The sequence below is a fragment of the Portunus trituberculatus genome, chromosome 31 (assembly GCF_017591435.1).
Source record: "Portunus trituberculatus isolate SZX2019 chromosome 31, ASM1759143v1, whole genome shotgun sequence".
NCBI lineage: Eukaryota > Metazoa > Arthropoda > Malacostraca > Decapoda > Portunidae > Portunus > Portunus trituberculatus.
The window spans coordinates 24,183,319-24,204,733 of NC_059285.1; the positions used below are offsets into that span (position 1 = coordinate 24,183,319).

General features: G+C 43.1%; 1 protein-coding gene across 2 annotated transcripts in view; it reads right to left on the reverse strand.

The window, feature by feature from the left end:
* Nucleotides 1-1,805: 1,805 nt before the first annotated feature.
* LOC123511345 (E3 ubiquitin-protein ligase UHRF1-like) overlaps nt 1,806-21,415 on the reverse strand; it is an 87,279-nt gene continuing 67,669 nt past the window's right edge. The window contains exons 4-5 of one of the 2 annotated variants that reach the window (XM_045267148.1): nt 4,265-4,421; nt 1,806-1,944 (exon numbers count right to left, since the gene is read on the reverse strand). In XM_045267148.1, coding sequence (XP_045123083.1) covers nt 1,906-1,944; nt 4,265-4,421 — 196 coding nt within the window. In that variant the 3' untranslated portion in view covers nt 1,806-1,905. Of the gene's footprint in view, nt 1,945-2,904; nt 2,956-4,264; nt 4,422-21,415 lie in introns of those variants that run through there. The other variant, XM_045267149.1, reaches the window with a different exon arrangement.

Sequence of the window (21,415 nt, forward strand, 5' to 3'; positions counted from 1 at the left end):
TCCAAAGCTTTTCATCTAATTAACTGCTCTCCTTTGACTGACTTTCTTCAGCCCCTTTCTCACCACAACAATGTTACATCTCTTGTTATTTTGGACTAAATTTTCATGCTAACTACTCTTCAGAACTTGCTAACTGCATGCCTTCCCTCATCCTGTGGCCTCACTGCACAAGACTCTTTCTCTCACTTGTATTTTGTCTACCTCTAATGCAACCAGTACTCTCAATCATTCATCTCTTTCTCTGGTAAACTCTGGAACTCTTTGCCTGCTTTGCTTGAATTCATTTAAGAGGATTTTCAAGATATTTATCCTATTCTTTTGGTAACTCTCTCAACCCTGTTAAGAGGATTGATACCTTCAGTAGGCTCTTTTGTTCAACTGTTTTTGTTGCCATTGGCCAGTTTTCCCCTCTTACATTAAAAGAAAAGACACAAACTCATCTGTATCTTATCCTACTGCTGCCATCAATCTGAAGTGGAGATGCCTCTATAAATATGCGTCTGCTAATTACACACTTAAGATAATCAGATTTTTCCATGAAATGACTACAAATCCATCCCTATGTATCAGGGGCCATATTTATAAAACTATGATTCGACATAAGGGAAACATAAGTCCACAAGATGGTGGACACCATGTCTTACGTGAAACATAAGCCTTATGTCTCACGTTAGCTCATCATAAACTCACGGTCTCGTTATGTTTGGGTGGGAGCAAGAATAGCATTGCTATGTCGAATCATAAGAGTCAACATGGCGGAGGCCGTGGGATAGCGACAATGCCACCTGAAAAGTTTTCGTGATCGTAGAGACGTGTTGGCTGAACTAAGTGACTCAGAACTGATACGAGGTATCAGTTAGAGTGTGCAGCCAAGATATATGGGGCTGACATGCAAGGATTCCTAGGGAAAGTGAACTCTAGCAGGTGTGTGAGAGGGAGACAGTGACAGCTGGATGCCGCCTTGAGGGGGACAGTGGTTACCCCAGTAAAAAGTGGCTTCTGACACTATATCTTCAACCTCTGCCTGGCCCACACTGCAACTACAATAGGTAAATTTTGCAACATTAATATTTTTCATATTAGACAGTTTGTTTCATTCCATATTGCACATATACTATTCATTTTAGGGGGTTAGATTAGGGTGCTATTACATCTCATAGCATAAAAAAAAGTTCTCAGCAAACTACTTGCTCACATTATAATACAGTGGTACATATCTTTACCACTGGAAATTGTTAACTCCTAAGATATTAGTTTTACCAAATTTATCATTAAGGTAAATCAGGTTAGGTTTAGTTAGGTTAGTTTAGATTAGGGAAGTATATAGTTGGTTTGATTAGATTTAGTTTATTGTTAAGGTAGATTTAGTTATGCTTAGTTTGGTTACATTAGGTTTAATTTATTTTCATACCAAACTTGTCATCAATGCTAGGTAAGGTTTAGTTAATTTCCTGTCAATTTGTTAAGATGGGTTAGGTTAGGTTTAGCTAAGTTAGGTATAGCCAAGTTTGGTTTATTTATTTATTTTTTGTTACTGTCATGTGTGAGAATTTTTATTTTGATAATTTTGATGTGCCTTGAATGAATCTAGTAACCATTTTCATTGCAAATCAGTGTTTTACATGTTTGGGGTGATTAAGAAAATAGAAAAAAGATCTTCCTCCCCCAAAAAAAGTAGTTTCATTACAAAATGTTAGGTAGGTGCACCTATATATATATATATATATATATATATATATATATATATATATATATATATATATATATATATATATATATATTATTTTACTTGTTATTTTTATTTATTAACTTTCTTTCAGAGATGGTGCTCAACCTCTACAACCCATTGCTGCATTATCTACCAAGACGGTGGATGTCTCAGCACCAGCAGGAGGTTCAGCTGTGTTAGGCGTTGGAAGTGCTGCAGTAGCATTTCCATCTGTACTGTTATGAACAATGACAACAAATGTTAGTTAAACCATCACAAGCATATTTATTGCAGATCCATCTCACTATCTATATAAGAGGTAAACAATCCTCTCAAGGAGGAAGTATCCAAGACATGGCACCCTTCCCTCTTCCTGCCCCCATACTCCTCATACACAGTGTAGAGAGTCAGCACTCAAGTGGGCTTTTTCTTTTAATCTCTCTTTTTTTTCGCCCTTGGCTGGCCCTCTTCCCTACGTACAGAAAAAAGTGTGTATGGTGAGTGTGTGCTTGCCTCATTTTTGCTGTCTTCCTCCTGGAGGAGGGTGTTGGCTTTGTCTATACATAGACAGATAGTTAATGTCCCTGCACTTCAGTTTTAAAGATATTTTGTATGCTCTTATTGATATTTTCAGCAGTAGGATAATGTGCTGTTATTGTGTTGCAGACAGGTACTGAGTGCACTTGTCATTAAGACACAATCATGTGTGGATGCATTTCTTGTGAGCTGCCATTTTCAACCATATACACACCTTCCATAATTGAATATCATCAGAAATTCTTCAAATCAATGAGACCCATCAATTTGATTAGGTTAAGTTATTGAAGTTATACTCTGTTAGTTTAGCGTTAAAGTTAGTTATGTGTAAACTGGCAGAAGTTATCCTTTACACCTGGAAGCATTAAATACAATAAATGGATAGTTTGTTGCCTGTGTTTCTCCAAACCTAAGCAGGGTGTTTATAAAGGAAGGCAGGTGGGCATTACTGAGTGTTTGAGGGAGAGTGAATGTGAGGTATAGGAGGGTATGAAAGAAGTGGTGTAGTGTGCGGCAAATGATAAAAGCAAAGGAGTGGAAAAAAAAGGGTGTGTTCTCTTAATATCACCTAGGATGTGGGAGGATATAGATATACAAGGTTGGAATGGTTAATACTTTTCAAAACCAAGATGATCCATATGTGTATGGAATGATTTACTCACTCAAATTCTTGTCTATGTCATCAAGGGGCTTGGGAGATGGACTGCCTCCTATATCAAATAGACCCATTAGTAAAGTGGCCACTAATATTCAATGCTTCACTACAAGCTTTCATAAAGCATAGCAATGTAGGCTTTCCTATCAAACAATGGCAGGGGGGGGGGGAAATAATACCTTGCAGGCTTAGTTTATTAATTAACATTGCTGCCTTGCCTAAAAATCTTTTTTACTTAAGTACCTTAAATAGGCTTGTGCAAGAAAAGCCAGTTTTACAAGTGCACATTACAAGTGCCATTACAGATTGTTACACCTTATCATTGTGAATATTTCTATCCCTAGACGTACCTTTCATACTTGAATATCAACACTGGAAATTATTCTTCAAATCAGTGTAGCTTAAGTGACATTGCTAGTTTAGGATAAGTTAGGTCATTGGAAATTATTTTTCAAATCAATGTATCTTAAGTGACATTAGTAGTTTAGGATAAGTTAGGTCACTTAAGGTTGCTAGGTTGAAGTTAATGAAAATTGCTTGCTGACACAACAGTTGCTGCTTCGTTTCCTCATCTGTGGTGGGTGTGGTACATCCATCATATCAGTAACAACCAACAACAAAACGAAGTAACAGTATACGCGACTACACGTGCGTGGGTCATATGCTGTTTGTTTACATCAGGTGAAGTGGAGTCAGTGGACAGAGACACTATTATTGATTATGTTCGCCTTCAAATATAACTAAATTTCATATATTGTTAATCTTATTAATACAGAAATGCCTCAGACATGTTTATTTGTTCAAATCATCGTAACTGGATTAGTTTCAGTCCATAAGTTTCACCAATATGTTGCGGTTGGCATCCCTGCACTAGGTTGAGCTAATGATGAGGGGTTACCAAGCCATAACTTTGCCAACTATGTCGCATCATAGCTACGATCGCTTATATCATGACTTACGTCTCGCTAACGAAAGTTTTATAAATACGGGCCCAGGACCACATCTTTGTGTGCTGAGTAAATAACAGCAATAATTGTGTCTAGGAAGTAAGCTTTCACATTTCACTTTTTAAGTGAAACTAAACCTCCCAAACCTTGATTTAACTACGCCTGGTCTTATACCCTCAGTGTCAGAGATTGACATAATAATTTCAGAGACCCATCATCAAGAACACAGGGATTCTCTTCTTTCAGTTTACTATAAATTTTATCATATACTTTCTCTCAATCCAAAAAAAGACTAGAATAGATTTTTCCCTTTTGCTATATACTTTCACAAATAACAATTACAAATAATAAGCAGCTAAAATACTTAGAGCCTAGAAAAAGACCTTTCAACACTTAAGTGATAGAAGAATTACTCACCTTGCAGTCAAACCAGTGGCCTCTCTCCTGAGGTTCTTCTAGGTTGTAGTTGGCCATGATCATATCACCAGGCTTCAAGTCTTTCAAACACAGTAAATGGTGAGCACGGGGGCGGATGTGTTTTAGCAGCAGCTCTGATGGGGGCTCTAGCTCACACCTATGAAATAACCCAATTTTAAAATTATCATTACATAAAAGTCTACAACTGTCAAATCACATCAAAAATTAAACAAAGCTAATGACATTTTTAAGAGTTATGAAGAGTATCAACTTCACCAATCTATTCTTTAATGCCTCTCCTTGAAAGGTCTTTCAAGAATTAATGTTGGCCAAGGAGTGACTGTAATCACCAAACTAAGGGTGCATGCACAAAGAAAGCAGGTTTGCCCGAGCCGGTAACTGGCACTGAACCACGCCAAAAATTTAACCATATAAACAAGTGTAGGCGTACACAGAGGATATAGGTTCGAGTATCGGAGCCAGCAACCTGCTTCAACCTGCTTTCCAGTTTGTGCAGATCATTCCTGCCTGCTCAACCCACGTGGGTAGATGCTGCTGAATGGGGAGCAGGATGGATGCTGAGCAACTGATAGCCAAAGTTTATGAGAGACAGCCGATGTGGAATAAATTAAATAAGCACCACACCAACAGGAATGTAGGTAGTTGATAGGCTGTGGGCTGAAATGAGCCAGGAATTGAAGTGTGAAGGTAAACAAATTATTGTTGTAATTATTAGTAGTAGTAGTATTGTTATTACTATTATTATCATTATTATTATTATTATTATTATTATTATTATTATTATTATTGTTATTATGATTATTATATTTCTATTATTACTATCATTATTGTTATTATTATTATTATTATTATTATTATTATTATTATTATTATTATTATCATTATTATTACCACTACTATTAAAATGATTTATTTTATATTATCACTATCATAACTATTATTATTATTATAATTATTATTATTGTTATTGTTATTGTCATTATTATTGTTATTATTGTTATTATTACTATTATTATGATAGATACTGGCTCTGTCCAGCTACCAGAGCTGGAAACCAGCACACTGTTAACTTGCTTTCTCTGTGCACACACCTAAACTTTATTTAGAATGTTGTTCTTGATCTGGATCAATGGAAGTACATAGTTTGTCAGCAACAGTAACTTCATTTCCTTTAAGAGTGACCTTGTGCACAAAATATTGTTGTAAAAGTCAGTTAGTAAGCAGTCTGGTGGAGTTAAGGAATGGATTAATCTATTTTACATTAGTTACACAGGCCACAAGAGACCTTGCAATCCTCACGAAGTTACCTGATCTACATAAAACTACTAAGGTGATAGTGGGTAAAAAAATAAATAAATAAAAAAAAAAAAAAAAAAAAAGGGCATAGTAAAAGACTTTCTCTTCATTCTCCATTATTTCTGCAATAAGTCACTCAGAAAATAAGTTGAAAATAAATTTCTAGAGAGAGAGAGAGAGAGAGAGAGAGAGAGAGAGAGAGAGAGAGAGAGAGAGAGAGAGAGAGAGAGAGAGAGAGAGAGAGAGAGAGAGAGAGAGAGAGAGAGAGAGAGAGGGAGGAGGGAGGGAGGGAGGGGAGGGAGGGGGAGGGAGGGAGGGAGGGAGGGAGGGAGAGAGAGAGAGAGAGAGCTGCCTTTAAGTTAGATATCCCCCACCACCTCCCAGCCTGGATACAGTGCCAAGAGCTATTTTCTATTGCCCAGAGTGAAGTGATTAAGTGTCGTTCTAAATCTATGTCAAAGGCAGCGATCTTCTTCCTCCAAAATACCATCAAGTCACCCCATGCTGAAAACTAACTGAGGTGGCAGACAGCTCATACCATCAGCAGCAACAGGGCACCATACTGGCTGACATAGTGTCAAATTGGGATTTTTTAAAGAAGTGAAACAGTGGAACTGCAAGTTTTTTGTAACATAAAACAGCTTTTTTTTTTAATTTTTTTTAATCTCTCAGACCTGCTTGAGACTGGCATCTACGTGGGCTTTTTTATTTAATCTTTTTGTTGCCCTAGGCCACATTTCCTCTTACATTAAAAAAAAAAAAAAATATATATATATATATATATATATATATATATATATATATATATATATATATATATATATATATATATATATAGCTGATTCACAAGTATAGGAGGGAGGACGTTACCTCACACTAAAGAAAAACCAATAGACCATGATCTTCAAAAAGTCCACTGAGCCCACAAACAACTGTAACCTGAACCCCAAACAAAAATCACATGCACAACAAACAATATTTTTTAAAGTAAAAACTTTTTTTGTGAATATACCTACCCATATGTAATTACATATGCCTATATGCCATTATTCCCACACTCAGCACAGAAAAATCAACCAGCACCTCTATATAATATAGAAATCATGCCTATAAAGGTTCCACGTCACCTCCGTGTGAATGCGTGCCGGAAACCACCAGCCCCTAGCTGGCCAACTATACCTCAGATCCTTTCTGCCAAAATTGACAGAAACACAGAGGGGAGGGAGGAAGGGAACCTCTTACTATGTAATTTTTTTTTTTTTTTTTTTTTTTTTTTTACATTACAAGGGCACTGGCCAAGGGAAAACAGTGTTGGAAAAAAAAAAAAATCCCGCTGGTTGCCAGGCCCTGTACTCTAAAAGGAGGGTCCAGTTAACGTAAGAGGTGTCTTGACACTCCTCTTTTGAAAGAGTTTAAGTCATAGGCAGGTGGAAATACAGACACAGGTAGAGAGTTCCAGAGTTTACCAGTGTAGGGAATGAAGGAGTGAAGATACTGGTTAACTCTTGCATTAGGAAGATGGACAGAATAGGGATGAGAAGAAGTAGAGAGTCTTGTGCAGCGAGGCAGGAGGGGAAGGCATGCAGTTAGCAAGTTCAGAAGAGCAGACAGCATGAAAACAGCGGTAGAAGACAGATAAAGATGCAACATTGCGGCGGTGACTTAAAGAATCAAGACAGTCAGTTAGAGGAGAAGAGTTGATAAGACGAAAAGCTTTAGATTCCACCTTGTTTAGTAAAGCTGTGTGTGGATCCCCCAGACATGAGAGCCATACTCCATACACGGGCGGATAAGGCCCTTGTACAGAGCAAGCAGCTGGGAGGGAGAGAAAATGGACGAAGACGCCACAGGACACCTAACTTCTTGGAAGCTGATTTAGCAAGAGTAGAGATGTGAAATTTCCAGTTTAGATTTTTAGTGAAGGATAGACCGAGTGTGTTTAATGTAGAGGAGAGGGAAGTTGAGTGTTATTGAAGAAGAGAGGATAGTTGTCTGGAAGGTTATGTCGAGTAGATAGTTGTAGAAATTGAGTTTTTGAGGCATTGAACAAAACCAGGTTTTCTCTGCCCCAATCAGAAACAAGTGAAAGATCAGAAGTTAGGCGTCCTATAGCATCTCGCCTTGAGTCATTTAATTGTTGTTGGGTTGGGCGTCTGTTGAACGCTGTTGAATAATGCAAGGTGGTATCATCAGCATAGGAGTGGATAGGGCATTGAGTCAGATTTAGGAGATCATTGATGAATAATAGAAAGAGAGTGGGTGATAGGACAGAACCCTGTGGAACACCACTGTTGATAGTTTTAGGGAAGAACAGTGACCGTCTACTACAGCAGCAATAGAACGATCGGAAAGGAAACTGGAGATGAAGGTACAGAGAGAAGGATAGAATCCGTAGGAGGGTAGTTTAGAAATTAAAGATTTGTGCCAGACTCTATCGAAGGCTTTCGATATGTCAAGGCCGACAGCAAAGGTTTCACCGAAGTCCCTAAAAGAGGATGACCAAGATTCAGTTAGGAAAGTAAGAAGATCACCAGTAGAATAGACTCAAAGGCTTTAGAAAGGCAGGAAATCAAAGCTATAGGGCGGTAGTTAGAAGGATTGGAGTGGTCACCTTTTTAGGGACAGGTTGAATGTGAGCAAACTTCCAGCAAGAAGGATAAATAGAAGTAGAGAGACACAGATGAAAGAGTTTGACCAGGCAGTGAGCGAGTTCGGAAGCACAGTTTTTGAGAACAACAGGAGGGACTCCATCCGGACCGTAAGCCTTCCGAGAATCAAGGCCAGAGAGGGCCAGGAAAACGTCTTTATAAAGAATTTTAATTTTAGGGATGAAGTAGTCAGAGGGTGGAGGAGTAGGAGGAATATGCCCAGAATCATCCAAAGTTGAGTTGGTAGCAAAGGTTTGAGCGAAGAGTTCAGCTTTAGAAAAGAAGAGACAGCTGTAGAGCCATCTGGATGAAGTAAAGGAGGGAAAGACGAAGAAGTAAAGTTGTTAGAGATATTATTGGCTAGATGCCAGAAATCTCGAGAGGAGTTAGAATTGGAAAGACTTTGACATTTTCTATTGATGAAAGAGTTTTTAGTAAGTTGGAGAATAGATTTGGCATGATTACGGGCAGAAATATATAGGGCATGAGTTTCAGCAGTTGGATGGCTACGGAACCGTTTGTGAGCCGCCTCTATCATTGACAGCACGAGAACAAGCAGAGTTAAACCAAGGCTTTTTAGCTTTAGGGTTAGAGAAAGTATGAGGAATGTATAGCTCCATGCCAGAGATAATCACCTCTGTTATGCGCTCGGCACATTACATATGAATAAGTATATTCACAAAAAAGTTTTTACTTTACAAAACTATTTTGTTGCTACATATAGTAATTACCCATATGTAATTACATATGCCAGATTCCCAGGTATAGGTGGGAGGATGTAACAGAACCCCTGAAGATTCAAGATTGTGGGCACGAGAGCAAGTGGTGTCGTTACGCACGTGGAAGGAAGAGAAGATGAGGTTTAGTAGAGGAGAGGTGGTGTTCCACACAATCTCCAGAAGGCTGCATACCAGGCATTGTCGAGGCATGAAGCCCAAGAGGGACCGGAAACCAGCCAATCATCCAGACAGCGACGCAAGGGTATGCTCAGGCGATGGGCCCAAGCCAACACAGGAGCCATCACCTTGGTAAAGACCTCAGGAGCCATGGCAAGGCCAAAGCACAGAGTCCAAAATTGGTAATCTCTGCCCTGCCAGACGAACCACATGTACTTGCCTGACCGAGGGTGGACAGGAACCTGATAGTAAGCATCTCGCAGGTCCAAGGACACTATCCACTCGCCCTTGGCCAATGACTCTAGCACTGACGAAACTGTCTCCATACGGAAGTGGGTCACCACCAGGAAACAATTTAAGATCAAAAAGTTGCAGATCGGTCTCCAGCCCCCTGTGGTTTTAGGCAAAAGGAAGATGCGAGAATAGAACCCAGTCTGAGGATCTACCACCAGTTCTACAGCTCCCTTTACCAACATCTCGGAAACCATGGCCTCCAGAGCCAAATGACAGTCCGAGCCCTCCCTGTACACCGGAAACTCCACAGGCGCACTCGAGAGGGGAGGATCCCTGAGGTGAGAAAGGGGAGAACATAACCATACCAAAAACAGAGCATTTCACAGGGCTGTATAATATCTAAATTTGCCCTGGCAAGAGCTCCCAGGCAGTCCAAGCCCCTCATGGGGGTAGCACTGGAAAGGCCAACAAGGGCCCCCAGAACCTGATATATCCACGAAGTGATATCAACCAGACTACTCAAAATATCCTTAAATTGAGTAGCCATATGCCAGGGAAGACTCACAGACAGATATCTACTCTCCACCAAATGAAGCAGCTCATCATTGAGAGAAGCCCCACAGGAATCTCCTTCTGGAGTGTACCACCTCTCCGTCCTTGAAGCCCACCTCCTGGGCAAGGCAAACTTGGCTGAAGCTGGATTAGAGATCCCCAGGGAACAGCTCTGCAAACCTACAGAGCCAGAGGAGAATGAGGCAGCACCAAGGGAGTGGGGCCAGGCTGTGAAGTCCCCGAAGTGCACTTGACCCCAGTCTGAAGAGTGGAAGCAAGAGAAGAGGGCATAGGGAAACCCAAGGACTCTCTCACTGAGGTAACAAGCTCACGAGAGGAGGCCACACCCTCCACATCCTGAGTGCCTGCCTCCCCTGAGGGAAAATCATCAAAAACCTGATCCACCTCTTCAGAAAACGAAGGCCAGCCCGTGGCAGCAGCCTGACTTAACTACTGCAACACTAGGGTCTGCGCCTACATCAACCAGCCAGAGCAGGACCTGCGAGGGCATTGACCCATGCAGCAAATAAACATGAGGTAGGCCCATGGAAGACATGCCCACCGAGCCTGCAAAATTGTCATAACCAGGGAGTGGTGCTGCATGAAGTCCCGTTTCTCTGCCACCAACACGGTCCAAGGAGGAGACTGGCACAGCAGGAGCTGGCTCCCCACAAACCCCCAAAGCCTTACCAGAGAGGAGCTGCGAGTAGACTCAATCCACTGATCCCAGGATTAGCCAAGGAGGAAACAGGATCAGCGGGAGCCTGCAAACCACTCAATCCCGGAGCCAAACCAGGGAGCGGGGCTGCACGCAAGCTCATTCCACCGAGACCTGGAAACTCCCTGGTAGCACCTGACACAGCGGGAGTCTGCACCACACTCGCTGCTAGGGCTATGCTAGGGAGAGGGGCCACGCTTAAGCTCACACCCCCAACCACCAACTCCGGGGCAGGGCTTGGAACAGAGGGAGCCTGCCCCCCACTCACTCTCGGAGTCAAACCAAGGAGAGGGAACACAGTGAGACTCGCTCCACTACTACCAGCAGCCACAACCGAAGGGCCTGAGTCGGGAGAAGACTGGGGTCCCCTTACACCTAGCACCAACCTGTGGGGAAGACACACACTCATTCCGCCGTCCACAAATCCTGAAAACGCACAACCAGAGGCAAGGGGGTAATAAGACCGCTGACAACCAGGCAATAGAAGCCTTCACAGCAGCCAGATTAAACTCTACAGTGACAAACCTGCTGGCCCAAGGGGCCTCAGAAGCCGGCTCCTGTTGGCGAGAATGCTTCTCATTAGAACCACCAGATGACTTGGCCCACTTCTTCTCTTTAGCAGAATGCTTCTCAGCATCCCTAACATATACTTGGAACTGGAGAAGGGAGAGGTGGGAACATTCACTACACCAGGCTTCAGCTGAACACATGGCGGGCCAACAAGACACACAGCGGAAATGCGGCTCTAAAGCCTCGCCCTGCAACCACCTCTTGCATCCAACACAACTCCGAGCAGCCATGGTAACTCAGGGAGAAGTAGAAATGGAAGCAGCAAAGAAGCGGGCACAAAAAAAGGCAGGAAGAAGCAAGAAGAGGCATAGGTGAACACCGTGCTGAGCACAGAAAGGATCTGAGGTATGGTTGGCCAGCTGGGCTGGTGGTTCCCGGCATACATGCGCATGGAGGTGACATGGAACCTTTAAAGGCACGATCTCTATATCATATAGAGGTGCTGGTTGATTTTCTGTGCTTAGTGTGGGAATAATGGCATATAGGCATATATAATTACATATGGGTAATTAGTATATGTAGCAAGAAAATAAAGGTCAATGCACTACCCTCAGAGCTACAACTACTGGACCCAGGGAGAAAGTATCCAAATACCTATAGATCAAATCTATGAAATAAAAAAATGTAAATATTATCAGGCACCTCCATCTACTAGCCTTGAATATTAATCCCTTCCTTACCATATGACAGCTTTGTGGTACATGCATACTATGTGCAAAAAGCATCCATGTGGTACCAAATGATTTGGCTATGGTACATCCATACCACACTAATACATTCATGTGTATCACCAAGCCCTGAGTGCAGATTTTGCCTTTTTTCAAACCCCACATGGTGGTAACATCCTGCCATCACATAAAATGCTTGAAGCAATATTTTTTGACATCCAAGCATGAAGAGATGACTTCCCATTAGTATATCAATATTAGAGCACATTTTAAATGCAGAAACTAAAGCCAATTATTACTGTTTCATTTAAGAGTATGAATATTATGCCCATAGTTCACCAAAAATCATTTCACTTCACGACATTTAAACTGACGTCACTGAGGAATTCAATGAGAGATGCCCGCCGTGTGCACCTCACGTCAGTTCGCTGCCTACCTCCGTCCAGTCTGCACAGCTCTTCCAGCTGTCCACCCTCCTCCCTTTTTTACCGGCTTCTCCAAGGAGTTATCCTGGTTAGCTTTTTCACTCGTCGTCCTGCTGTTGGGAGTGTTATTGGGTGAAGAACACAATCTAAGGATTGTTGTTTATCTGGCTCTCCTTTGTGACCCAGAGTTATTTTTTGGTTGCAGAGTTTTTCTCTGGTGATGGACCTGCTAGAAACTCTGACAAACTTCGTCTTCGGCCGGCAAGCGCCCCAGCGGGGAGAAAGCTCCACCTGCAGGGGAGGAGAAAAGGAAGAAAGACAGACAGAAGGACGATGCCGCCAATCATGGGGCTTGCGCTTCGCTGCCCTCTGCTGCCGGCACTAGTCAGAATGTAAACACTGCGCCCCTGTCAGCTGATCGTGCTGCCAGGGATGACCAGCTGTATTGTCTGAGTATGGTCATCAGCGGCCTGATCGCAAAGCTGGATGCTAACACATCTGCCACCGCCTCTGTGGGGAGTGGTGCCGAGTTTAGTGTCTTCACTGCGCCCTCCTCAGGTGATGAGGAGGGCAAACTCCTGGAGAGTGCTGCCGACCCCTTAGAGGAGTTGGATTTGCTTGGTGGTGGTCCCCCAGCCCACACTGCAGCAGATGGTGACAATGCTAACTTCCTTTGTGCCCTGGAAGAGTTGTCTGGTCACTTCCACGAGGAAGAAGAGAAGGGTGAGCCCCTGTCTGAGTGGCCTGGCTACTATCATGAACGCCAGCTTGCAGCGCAGACCATCTGCCGATGGTGTGAAGGCTACATGTGGAAAAATAAAACTCTCCAGTAATGTGCCGAACTTGACTGTCCCAGCTACTAACACAGCCATTACTAACGCCACGAGTGCTAGCGGCAAAATCATAGACTTACGACTCTTCCATACTAATGGACTGATCTCCAAGGCCCTAGTCCTGGTGGCACAGTGCATTAGTGACATTGGAGAAGGAAAGGGGAAGCCTATCTCCTCTTACTTGGATGGGCTGAATAATAGCCTTAGACTCCTGGCCTCAGCTGTTAATTACGTGAATCAGCTGCGCAAGGATGTGGCTAAAATTCATGTCAATGACATTAGTGACATTGGAGAAGGAAAGGGGAAGCCTATCTCCTCTTACTTGGATGGGCTGAATAATAGCCTTAGACTCCTGGCCTCAGCTGTTAATTATGTGAATCAGCTGCGCAAGGATGTGGCTAAAATTCATGTCAATGACTCGGCACTTGCCGAATTGTGCAAATGGGACTGTGAAGTTGGAAAGGAAGATTTTTTCCCTTTGATGTCATGAAGAAGTGTGACAAGATTTGCCGAACAAGGAAGCTGGGGAGGCCTTCATTCCGCCCCCATAGGACTTCTGCTTCAAGGAGATTTGCCCCATACGGCCAGTCCTTCGGGTGGTCCAGCAACCCTCCACAGTCAAGGCTGAGGTCTACTTCTAGGCCTTGTTTAGGGCAGAAGCCGCTCCAGGGGAAGGGGGTGCGGCTTTACAAGAATCGCCAGTAGGCACTTTGCCAGTAAGTACCATTACCTTTCCCTTGCTGAATACCTCAAATAATTTTGTTAGTTGTAAAATTTTTGCAGCCAGACAAATTTGGCAGAACTTATCTACAGATCAGTGGATCCATGATGTTATCCACGGTAAGATTTTTCAGTTCCATACCCTTCCTACTCAAGCAGTGCTGCCTGGACCTCTGGATCTCTCTGCTTCTGATCGCTCTGCATTAGACTCTGCCATGCTTGAGTTTCTTAGACGGGGAGTGGTTGAAGTCTGTGACACTTCTTCCAATCTTCCTACTATAAAGAAGGATGGTACAGCCAGAGTTATTCTGAACCTTAAAGAACTAAATGAATTTATTCCCCATATACATTTTAAAATGGATACTCTTAAAGAGGTCATACATTTAATTGAACACAACTGCTTTTTTGCTACCTGTGATTTTAAAGATGCTTATTTTTCAGTTTTTGTTAGGCCTGAAAATAGGAAATGGCTTAGATTCTTTTGGAAGGGTCAACCTTATCAATTCACCTGTTTGCTGCAAGGTTTAACTTCTGCTCCTCGGATCTTTACCAGGCTCCTTAAACCAGTTCTCTCACACCTGCATAAACTTGGAATTACTATGGTCTCGTACATTGATGATTGCATTTTTATTGCAGCCTCTAGCAAGGAACTCCAACATGTCTGTTATGCCTTGCACCTTTTTGATTCTGTGGGTCTCACAGTTAATGCATTAAAATAATCTCTTAGAGCCTTCCCAAGAGGTGGATTTCCTTGGGGTTGTGTTGAACTCGATTAATATGACAGCTACCTAAGCCTCACATAGAAAGGAACGGATTAAAGCAAAAGGCTTACAATTATTACAGGGTGACATTACTCTACATGACTTAGCTTCTTTCATTGGTATGGCCGAGGCTGCTGACCAGGCGGTGGAACTTGCCCCTCTCAGATACGAGTATCTGGAGATAATCAGGAGCAGGGAACTGGCCCGCATTTATGGTAACTACTTTTCAGAGGTTAGTTTGGACTCCCATGCCTTAGGTATCATCAAATGGTGGGTTTACAACATAGATTCCCAGACTAAGTCTGTGCTCTTCCCCCCTCTCTTTGAGTTGCTTGCTGATGCGTCTTTGACAGGCTGGGGTGCATCTGTGGGACCATCTAAGACAGGTGGCCACTGGGCCCATAACGAATTGGACCACATTAACTGCTTAGAGTTGAAAGCTATTCTCTTTGGTTTACAATCCCTTTGCAGGAAGTATGGAGACGTTCACATCCGTCTTCGCTCTGACAACACTACTGCCATCGCTTGTCTGAACCGCTGTGGAAGCACAAAGTTTAACCTTAATACTTTAACAGGCGAAATTCTCTCATGGGCTGAGTCACGTGGCATTATACTATCAGCAGAATTTGTCAAGGGACTTCACAATATAGATGCTGATAAGGAATCTAGATTAAAAAATGTTGATACTGAATGGATGCTGCTGCCCCATATTTTCAGAAAGCTCTGTCAGATATTTTTTATGCCAGAAATTGACTTATTTGCTTCTAGGCTCAATGCTCAAGTGGCTTCTTATGTTTCTTGGAAACCAGATCCTGCTGCAGCATATATTAATACCTTCACCCTTGACTGGTCCAACAGGACCTTTCCTCCCTTCAGCGTGATTTCCAGGGTTTTGAAGAAACTTCAGGAATCCCAGACGACCCTGCTTGCTATTCTTCCGCTGTGGCCAACTCACGCATGGTTTCTGGTCGCTCTCCGTTTACTGGCTCGACCTCCCCTCTTACTTCCTCGGCACTGTTTGATTCTGCCACAAGATCCGACACTTAAACACCCATGGGCTCGCAACCTGGTACTAGCTGCAATGCTATTATCAGGAGATCCTTTGAAAACCGAGAACTTTCGCCAGAGGTTGCTCGATTTCTCATTGGATCATGGAGGCAAGGTACTTTACTACAATATGGGCCACATATCAACAGATGTGTGTCTTTTGCTTCAGCAGGAAAGTTGATACTTTTCAGCCACCTTTAGCCTCCTTCTTGGACTTCCTATTGCTGGAATTTAGGAAAGGAAAGGGATGTAGCTATAATTCTATAAATACCATCCGTTTTGCAATTTCAGCTATGGCTCAGATAAATGATAGTCCTGCAGAACAGCACCCACTAGTCAGTTGATTCCTGAAGTCAATCTTCCAGGAGAGACCTTCCTTTCCCCGGGGTTCTACCACCTGGGACCCTGATATTGTGCTCACTTATATTAAGTCTTTGGGACCAAACTCTTCTTTGTCAAATTTACAATTGTCCAGGAAACTTACAGTCTTGATGCTGTTGCTCTCTGGCCAACGTGGCCAGACCCTACACCTGCTGGACATTAGAAACATGACACTTTCTGACACAAAAATTTTCTTCAGGATAGGTGACCCAATGAAAACCTCTCGGCCAGGTTCCCATCTGTCAGAATTATGCTTTGTGCCTTACCCTCTTGATAAGCTGGGTTGTGTTCACACTACTATCAGAGATTACTGAGACAGAACTTTGCCCTATAGAGGAATAATTACTTCTTTTTTCCCAACAACAAAATGCCCCTACCATATGGCCTCTCGGGACACATTAAGACGTTGGACTCGGGATATGATGATACCCGCTGGTATTGACCTCTCACTTTTTTCTCCACATTCCACCAGATCAGCATCATCTAGTAAAGCGGCTTTGAAGTTGCCTCTCTCCACTATTTTGTCCACCGTTGGCTGGTCCAGAGAGTCTACTTTTGCCAAGTTTTATAAGAGACCTTTGGAGGACCATGGGCAGTTTGCCACAGCAGTTCTGACTGCTGGTGATGAAGACTAGACATGGAGGTTCCACATTTGAGACCCCTTTTTTTGTAAACACTTCTGTTTAGCTGTGTTGTTGCTTGACATATTCATTTGTTGTTTGGTTTGTTTGTTTTTTCTACTAGGTACACACAATCTATTCTGGTGTGCATCGAGTATATGGTGTATTATGTTGCATTACATGTGATTCAACTCTTGGGGAGTTTCGTGTTTCTTTTTTCCCTTGGTTTATGGAAGTTTTTTAAAGTCATGAAGGTTGGAGGAATAATTCTAAAGCTCTCATTGAATTCCTCAGTGACGTCAGTTTAAATGTCGTGAAGTGAAATTGTAAGATTAAACGAGTACTTAAAATGTATGAAGTTTGATCATAATTTCACGAACATTTAAACTGCGTCACTGAGGTATTAAATGCCCTCCCTGTCCCTCCCTTTCTGTGGGACTTCCTGAGGGAATGCTTGTCCTAGTTTTTTTAAATGGTCAGCTGTTTCCTCCAACCCAATTTTTTCTTAAGGACTGACGTGAGGCACACACGGCGGGCATCTCTCATTTAATACCTCAGTGACGCCATTTAAATGTTCGTGAAATTATGATCAAACTTCATACTTGGTAAGTACTCATTTAATCTTACAATTTCTTTGCCTTGGAGAAACTGATATTTCACTTCTTACTGGAAATAACAGCAGTGATAAGGACTATCATAACTATGACACAAAGAGTGAGTGAGAACACATTACTAGAAGATTCTCCAGATGAGTATAATTCAGATTATGATCCTGACAAATTAATAGGATGCAATGAAACTGATAGTAGTATTGAAAACCTACTCCAGCAATCGACGATTCTGCCTGGGCGTCAGGTGTGCACATGCACGGGCAAAGGTGGTGGGCTATGGTGTTCGAGTAAGTATACCTATGAGTATATATGTATGTTTTAGTGCATCATACAGGCATGTGCTGAAAGAAAGGTCGAGATAAAAATGTGGCAGGTGATGAGGAGGTGGCTGAAGGCCGGGAGCAGTCAGTCAGCAGGAGAGAAGTGGCTGACCTGGATTGGTTGCTGTTTTAGGAGAGTTGGTCTTGCTTTTCATGGTGGATTGTAAGGGTGAAGAGGTGGTGTGCCTTGGTATGGTCTCTGGTTTGCAAATGATGCATCTTGGTAAGGTCTATGGTTTGCTGGTGGTGTGCTTTGGCTGGTAGGTTGGGAAGTCCATGGTCATGGATCATTTCTTGGACACATCAGTAACAACAACGAATCACCACCAACATAAAGTGTCTGATCTATTGTAGGTATTTATTTCTGTGACTGATGCAGTACCCAAGTGTGATATTGTTAACCAGTTGTGAGTATACATATGGGAGGGGAAACTTTTTTTACATTGGCAGGTGGCTGCAGTAAGGAAAGGGTTTAATTCAAACTTATAACCTTTCAGAATAAGAAACTAGTAGCCACTGCCCAAAGTTCATGAAAAGTTACTGCATTTGATGGCATATAGGATGCACATTTTTTCCCAAAAACTTTTGTTCAAAAAATTGCCCTGAATCTAATGTGTGAAGCCCTTAGGCTAATCTTCTCCCTGATGCTCACTAACCTAGCTTATGATCAGTACTTCTAATTAGCCTAACTGCACCCATCATTATTTTATTGCTGCTTTTATCATTATTATTATTATCAGTATCATTACTTTAAAAATTTGTTATCATAAAAATTAAAGCAATCTAACCTGTGAGGCTGTGACAAATGTTTATAAATATCAGCTCATCAGAACTCAATTTATGATCAAAATGAAACACCGTTAGAGCAACAGGAGAATAATGATTGAGCAACACAATCTCCTAAAAACTACAAGTGGTAGATTATACCAAGGAACACAGCAATAGAGCAGCAGTAAGGGTTAAGCGACTGGCAACAGCAAGAGGACTAACTGAAGAATGCAAAGAAAGGTAAATGTATTCTGCTTGTGTAATGCAGTCTTAAATTGCTTTCAACAGTATATGCTTAAATACATTAAAAACTTCTCCTGAAATTGACCTGCTGAAATGAGGATGCACCTTATATGCCCTCAAATATGGTGCTTTTGTAAGGTGATACTCTTCCCGAGAAACATCATCCTAATTACTTAGCAAATCCATATAGAGTGTCGGGTGAACAGTGCACATTTGTTATGAAAAGAAACAAAACGCTGCAAACATGAAGGATAACAATCTTTAGTCTGCAAAGGTACTCATGGACATCCCTGACCAGATAAATAAGACCATCTTCCTCCTGATTCCCAACAAACTCTGTAAGAGCAGGAGTAGAAAATTCATCCAAGAACTCAATCACCAAGACATCACATCTTAGCCATAAAATATTGAGCAAAGGAAAGTCATGGACATCTATCATATAGAATGGCACCCCTCTGCCTTGACTTCATAAAGTTCACCGACACGACATGAAGCAGGCCAGAAGAAAAAATCCGTCTTAAGGAAGACATCCATATGAGGACGCCCACAACAGCTCATATGGAGTTCACAAGAGGATGCAAAGCACTAAGGATAAGTTGCAGATGAGCAGGTGAGACAGAACTGAAACAGCAATGGAGCAGAAAAGAGCAGTCAAATACTGTGAGGGAAACAGGAGGCCACGATCTCTCGCCCTCAAAATGTATGATGTTAAGCCAGGATTAATTAGGCTAGCCCTTTGGAAAGGAAAACAAGACAAAACAGAATGAGTGTATTAACACCAAAAGACAATAGCAAACAACCGAACCACTGCTGTCGTGTGCAAGGAGACGGCATGCTGAGTCACTGGGATTAGGCGCACCAGTGAAGATCCACTAAGCAACAAGTCAGGAGGTGAAGTCCAGGAGCTGGTGTGCAGCAGGGAGACAACAGCAGTGGCAGTTGAAGATACAGAGAGAAGTAGCAGGAGCCCAGGCTGGCTGCTCTTCCGGTGAGACGAGGAACCAGCTTGAAGAGAGACGAGGTGTTCACCGAGGGGTGGTGGCTGGTGTCTGTCCTGGCCTCAAACCCCACTTCCCATCATAGGCTCAGAAAGGGCGGAGGCAAGGCCAGTAGCAAAGCCTCGTGGTACCGAAGCCTCATGGTGGGAGGAGCCAAGGCCAGTAGCAAGCCTCATGGTACCGAAGCCTCGTGATACTGGAGATCCAAAACTTAACAAGGGCCTGCCTGGGGGGTATAACGAGGCAGGCTGGGCATATAGAAGCATATAGAAGGTAGTTAGGAAGGCAGGAAGAGCCGGCACGGCGTATCTCCCTTACACATCCCCTCAAACAAGAATCTGCTACAAGTAGATTACACAATATTAGTAGGATCAACAGGATTTACTAAGCAAGCCAGCACCTAGATTATCTTTTCTGGCTACATGAACGACTCTGAATTTGTAGGCCTGAATGCCGCCCGCCTGAACACCACCTTGCTAGAAACTGGCACCGGATGGATCAGCTTGACCAAACACCTGTCTGCCAACGAAGGAACCGCCCTGGCCGCCGATGAACGGGGGCCCTTGATGTGACGGCAGAGGGATCACGCCTCCTTGATCACCGAGGAACACTGGCCCTTGCTGTGACAGCTGAGGGATGACGCCTTGACCTGTGAACACTGGAGCTGGAGAAGGAACAGGGAGGACAGCTGGACCGCCCAAGAATGATGGACCTTGAGAGGAGACACCTTGTCCGGTTTGAGTTGATAAACTGAAGGTTGGCAGCGTGTTAAATCCCTGAAGAACTTGGCCACCAGCACCAGCAGATGATGGAGGTGAGAGGGGTCCAACCAGATCTATTGCAACCCAAGCAAAGGGTTCAGTAACGATGGGAAGAGGCTCCAGGGGGGCCAGTTTTACACATCCCTTTTGAGAAAAGCGCTGGCACTTGTCGCAAGAACTGCAGTATACTCTGATGTCAGTACCCATTCCCGGCCAGAAGAATTGGTCAGCAACCTTCTGTTCCATCTTGCAATGAGAGTAGTGACCAGCTAAAGGATTTTCATGTGCAATATTCAATATAATGGGCCAACACTTCCGTGGCAACAACTAAACACAGTTTCCCCACCTTCTCTGGACGGCGTGAAGAGAGAGAGACACTTCCTGTACAGGAGTCCGTCTTGGTAAAGAAACTGGAAGGTGGAGTTGTTGCGGGCTTGGTCTATCTCTCCCGTTGCAGCCTTGGTGCGGGCGATGGTCAGAATATCACAGGTCTTCTGAAGATGGCCAAATTCCTCAGGAGTGACAGACAGAGGCTGGAGATCCGGGAGATGAAGTGGGTGGAGGCGCTTCATCCTGGTGGTCGAGGTACGAGTCTCCACAGCACATACTGAGGAAGTAACAAGAGGCAGAGAGTCTTGGGAGACAGATGAAGTAACAGGAGGCAGAGGGTCTTGGGAGACAGAGGAAGGCTTAAAAAAACTCTGGACTGCTGAGGCAGATGAGAATCCTGGATCTGAAACTAGCTCATCATGACTGAAGGTAGGATATGGTTCTTTTGGTGTACGAACCCCAGGGACATTATCTATTAGGACACTGGCAAACTTGATGGGAGCTAGGATCGTGTCAGTCCAACCTTCAAAGTAAGGACACCTGATGTAACACTGGACGATGGGAAAGGTATCAACACGGCCCAGGTAGTCAGCAACTTGACAGGAACAGCAGTTGCTAATGTCAGCATCAGGTAGAACTTCTTCTGCAACCACAATGCAGGAACAGCCAGTACCCCTAAGGATTGAAGATGTCCATGACCCATTAAGGGTGCCTGAAACAAGGGGCCGAG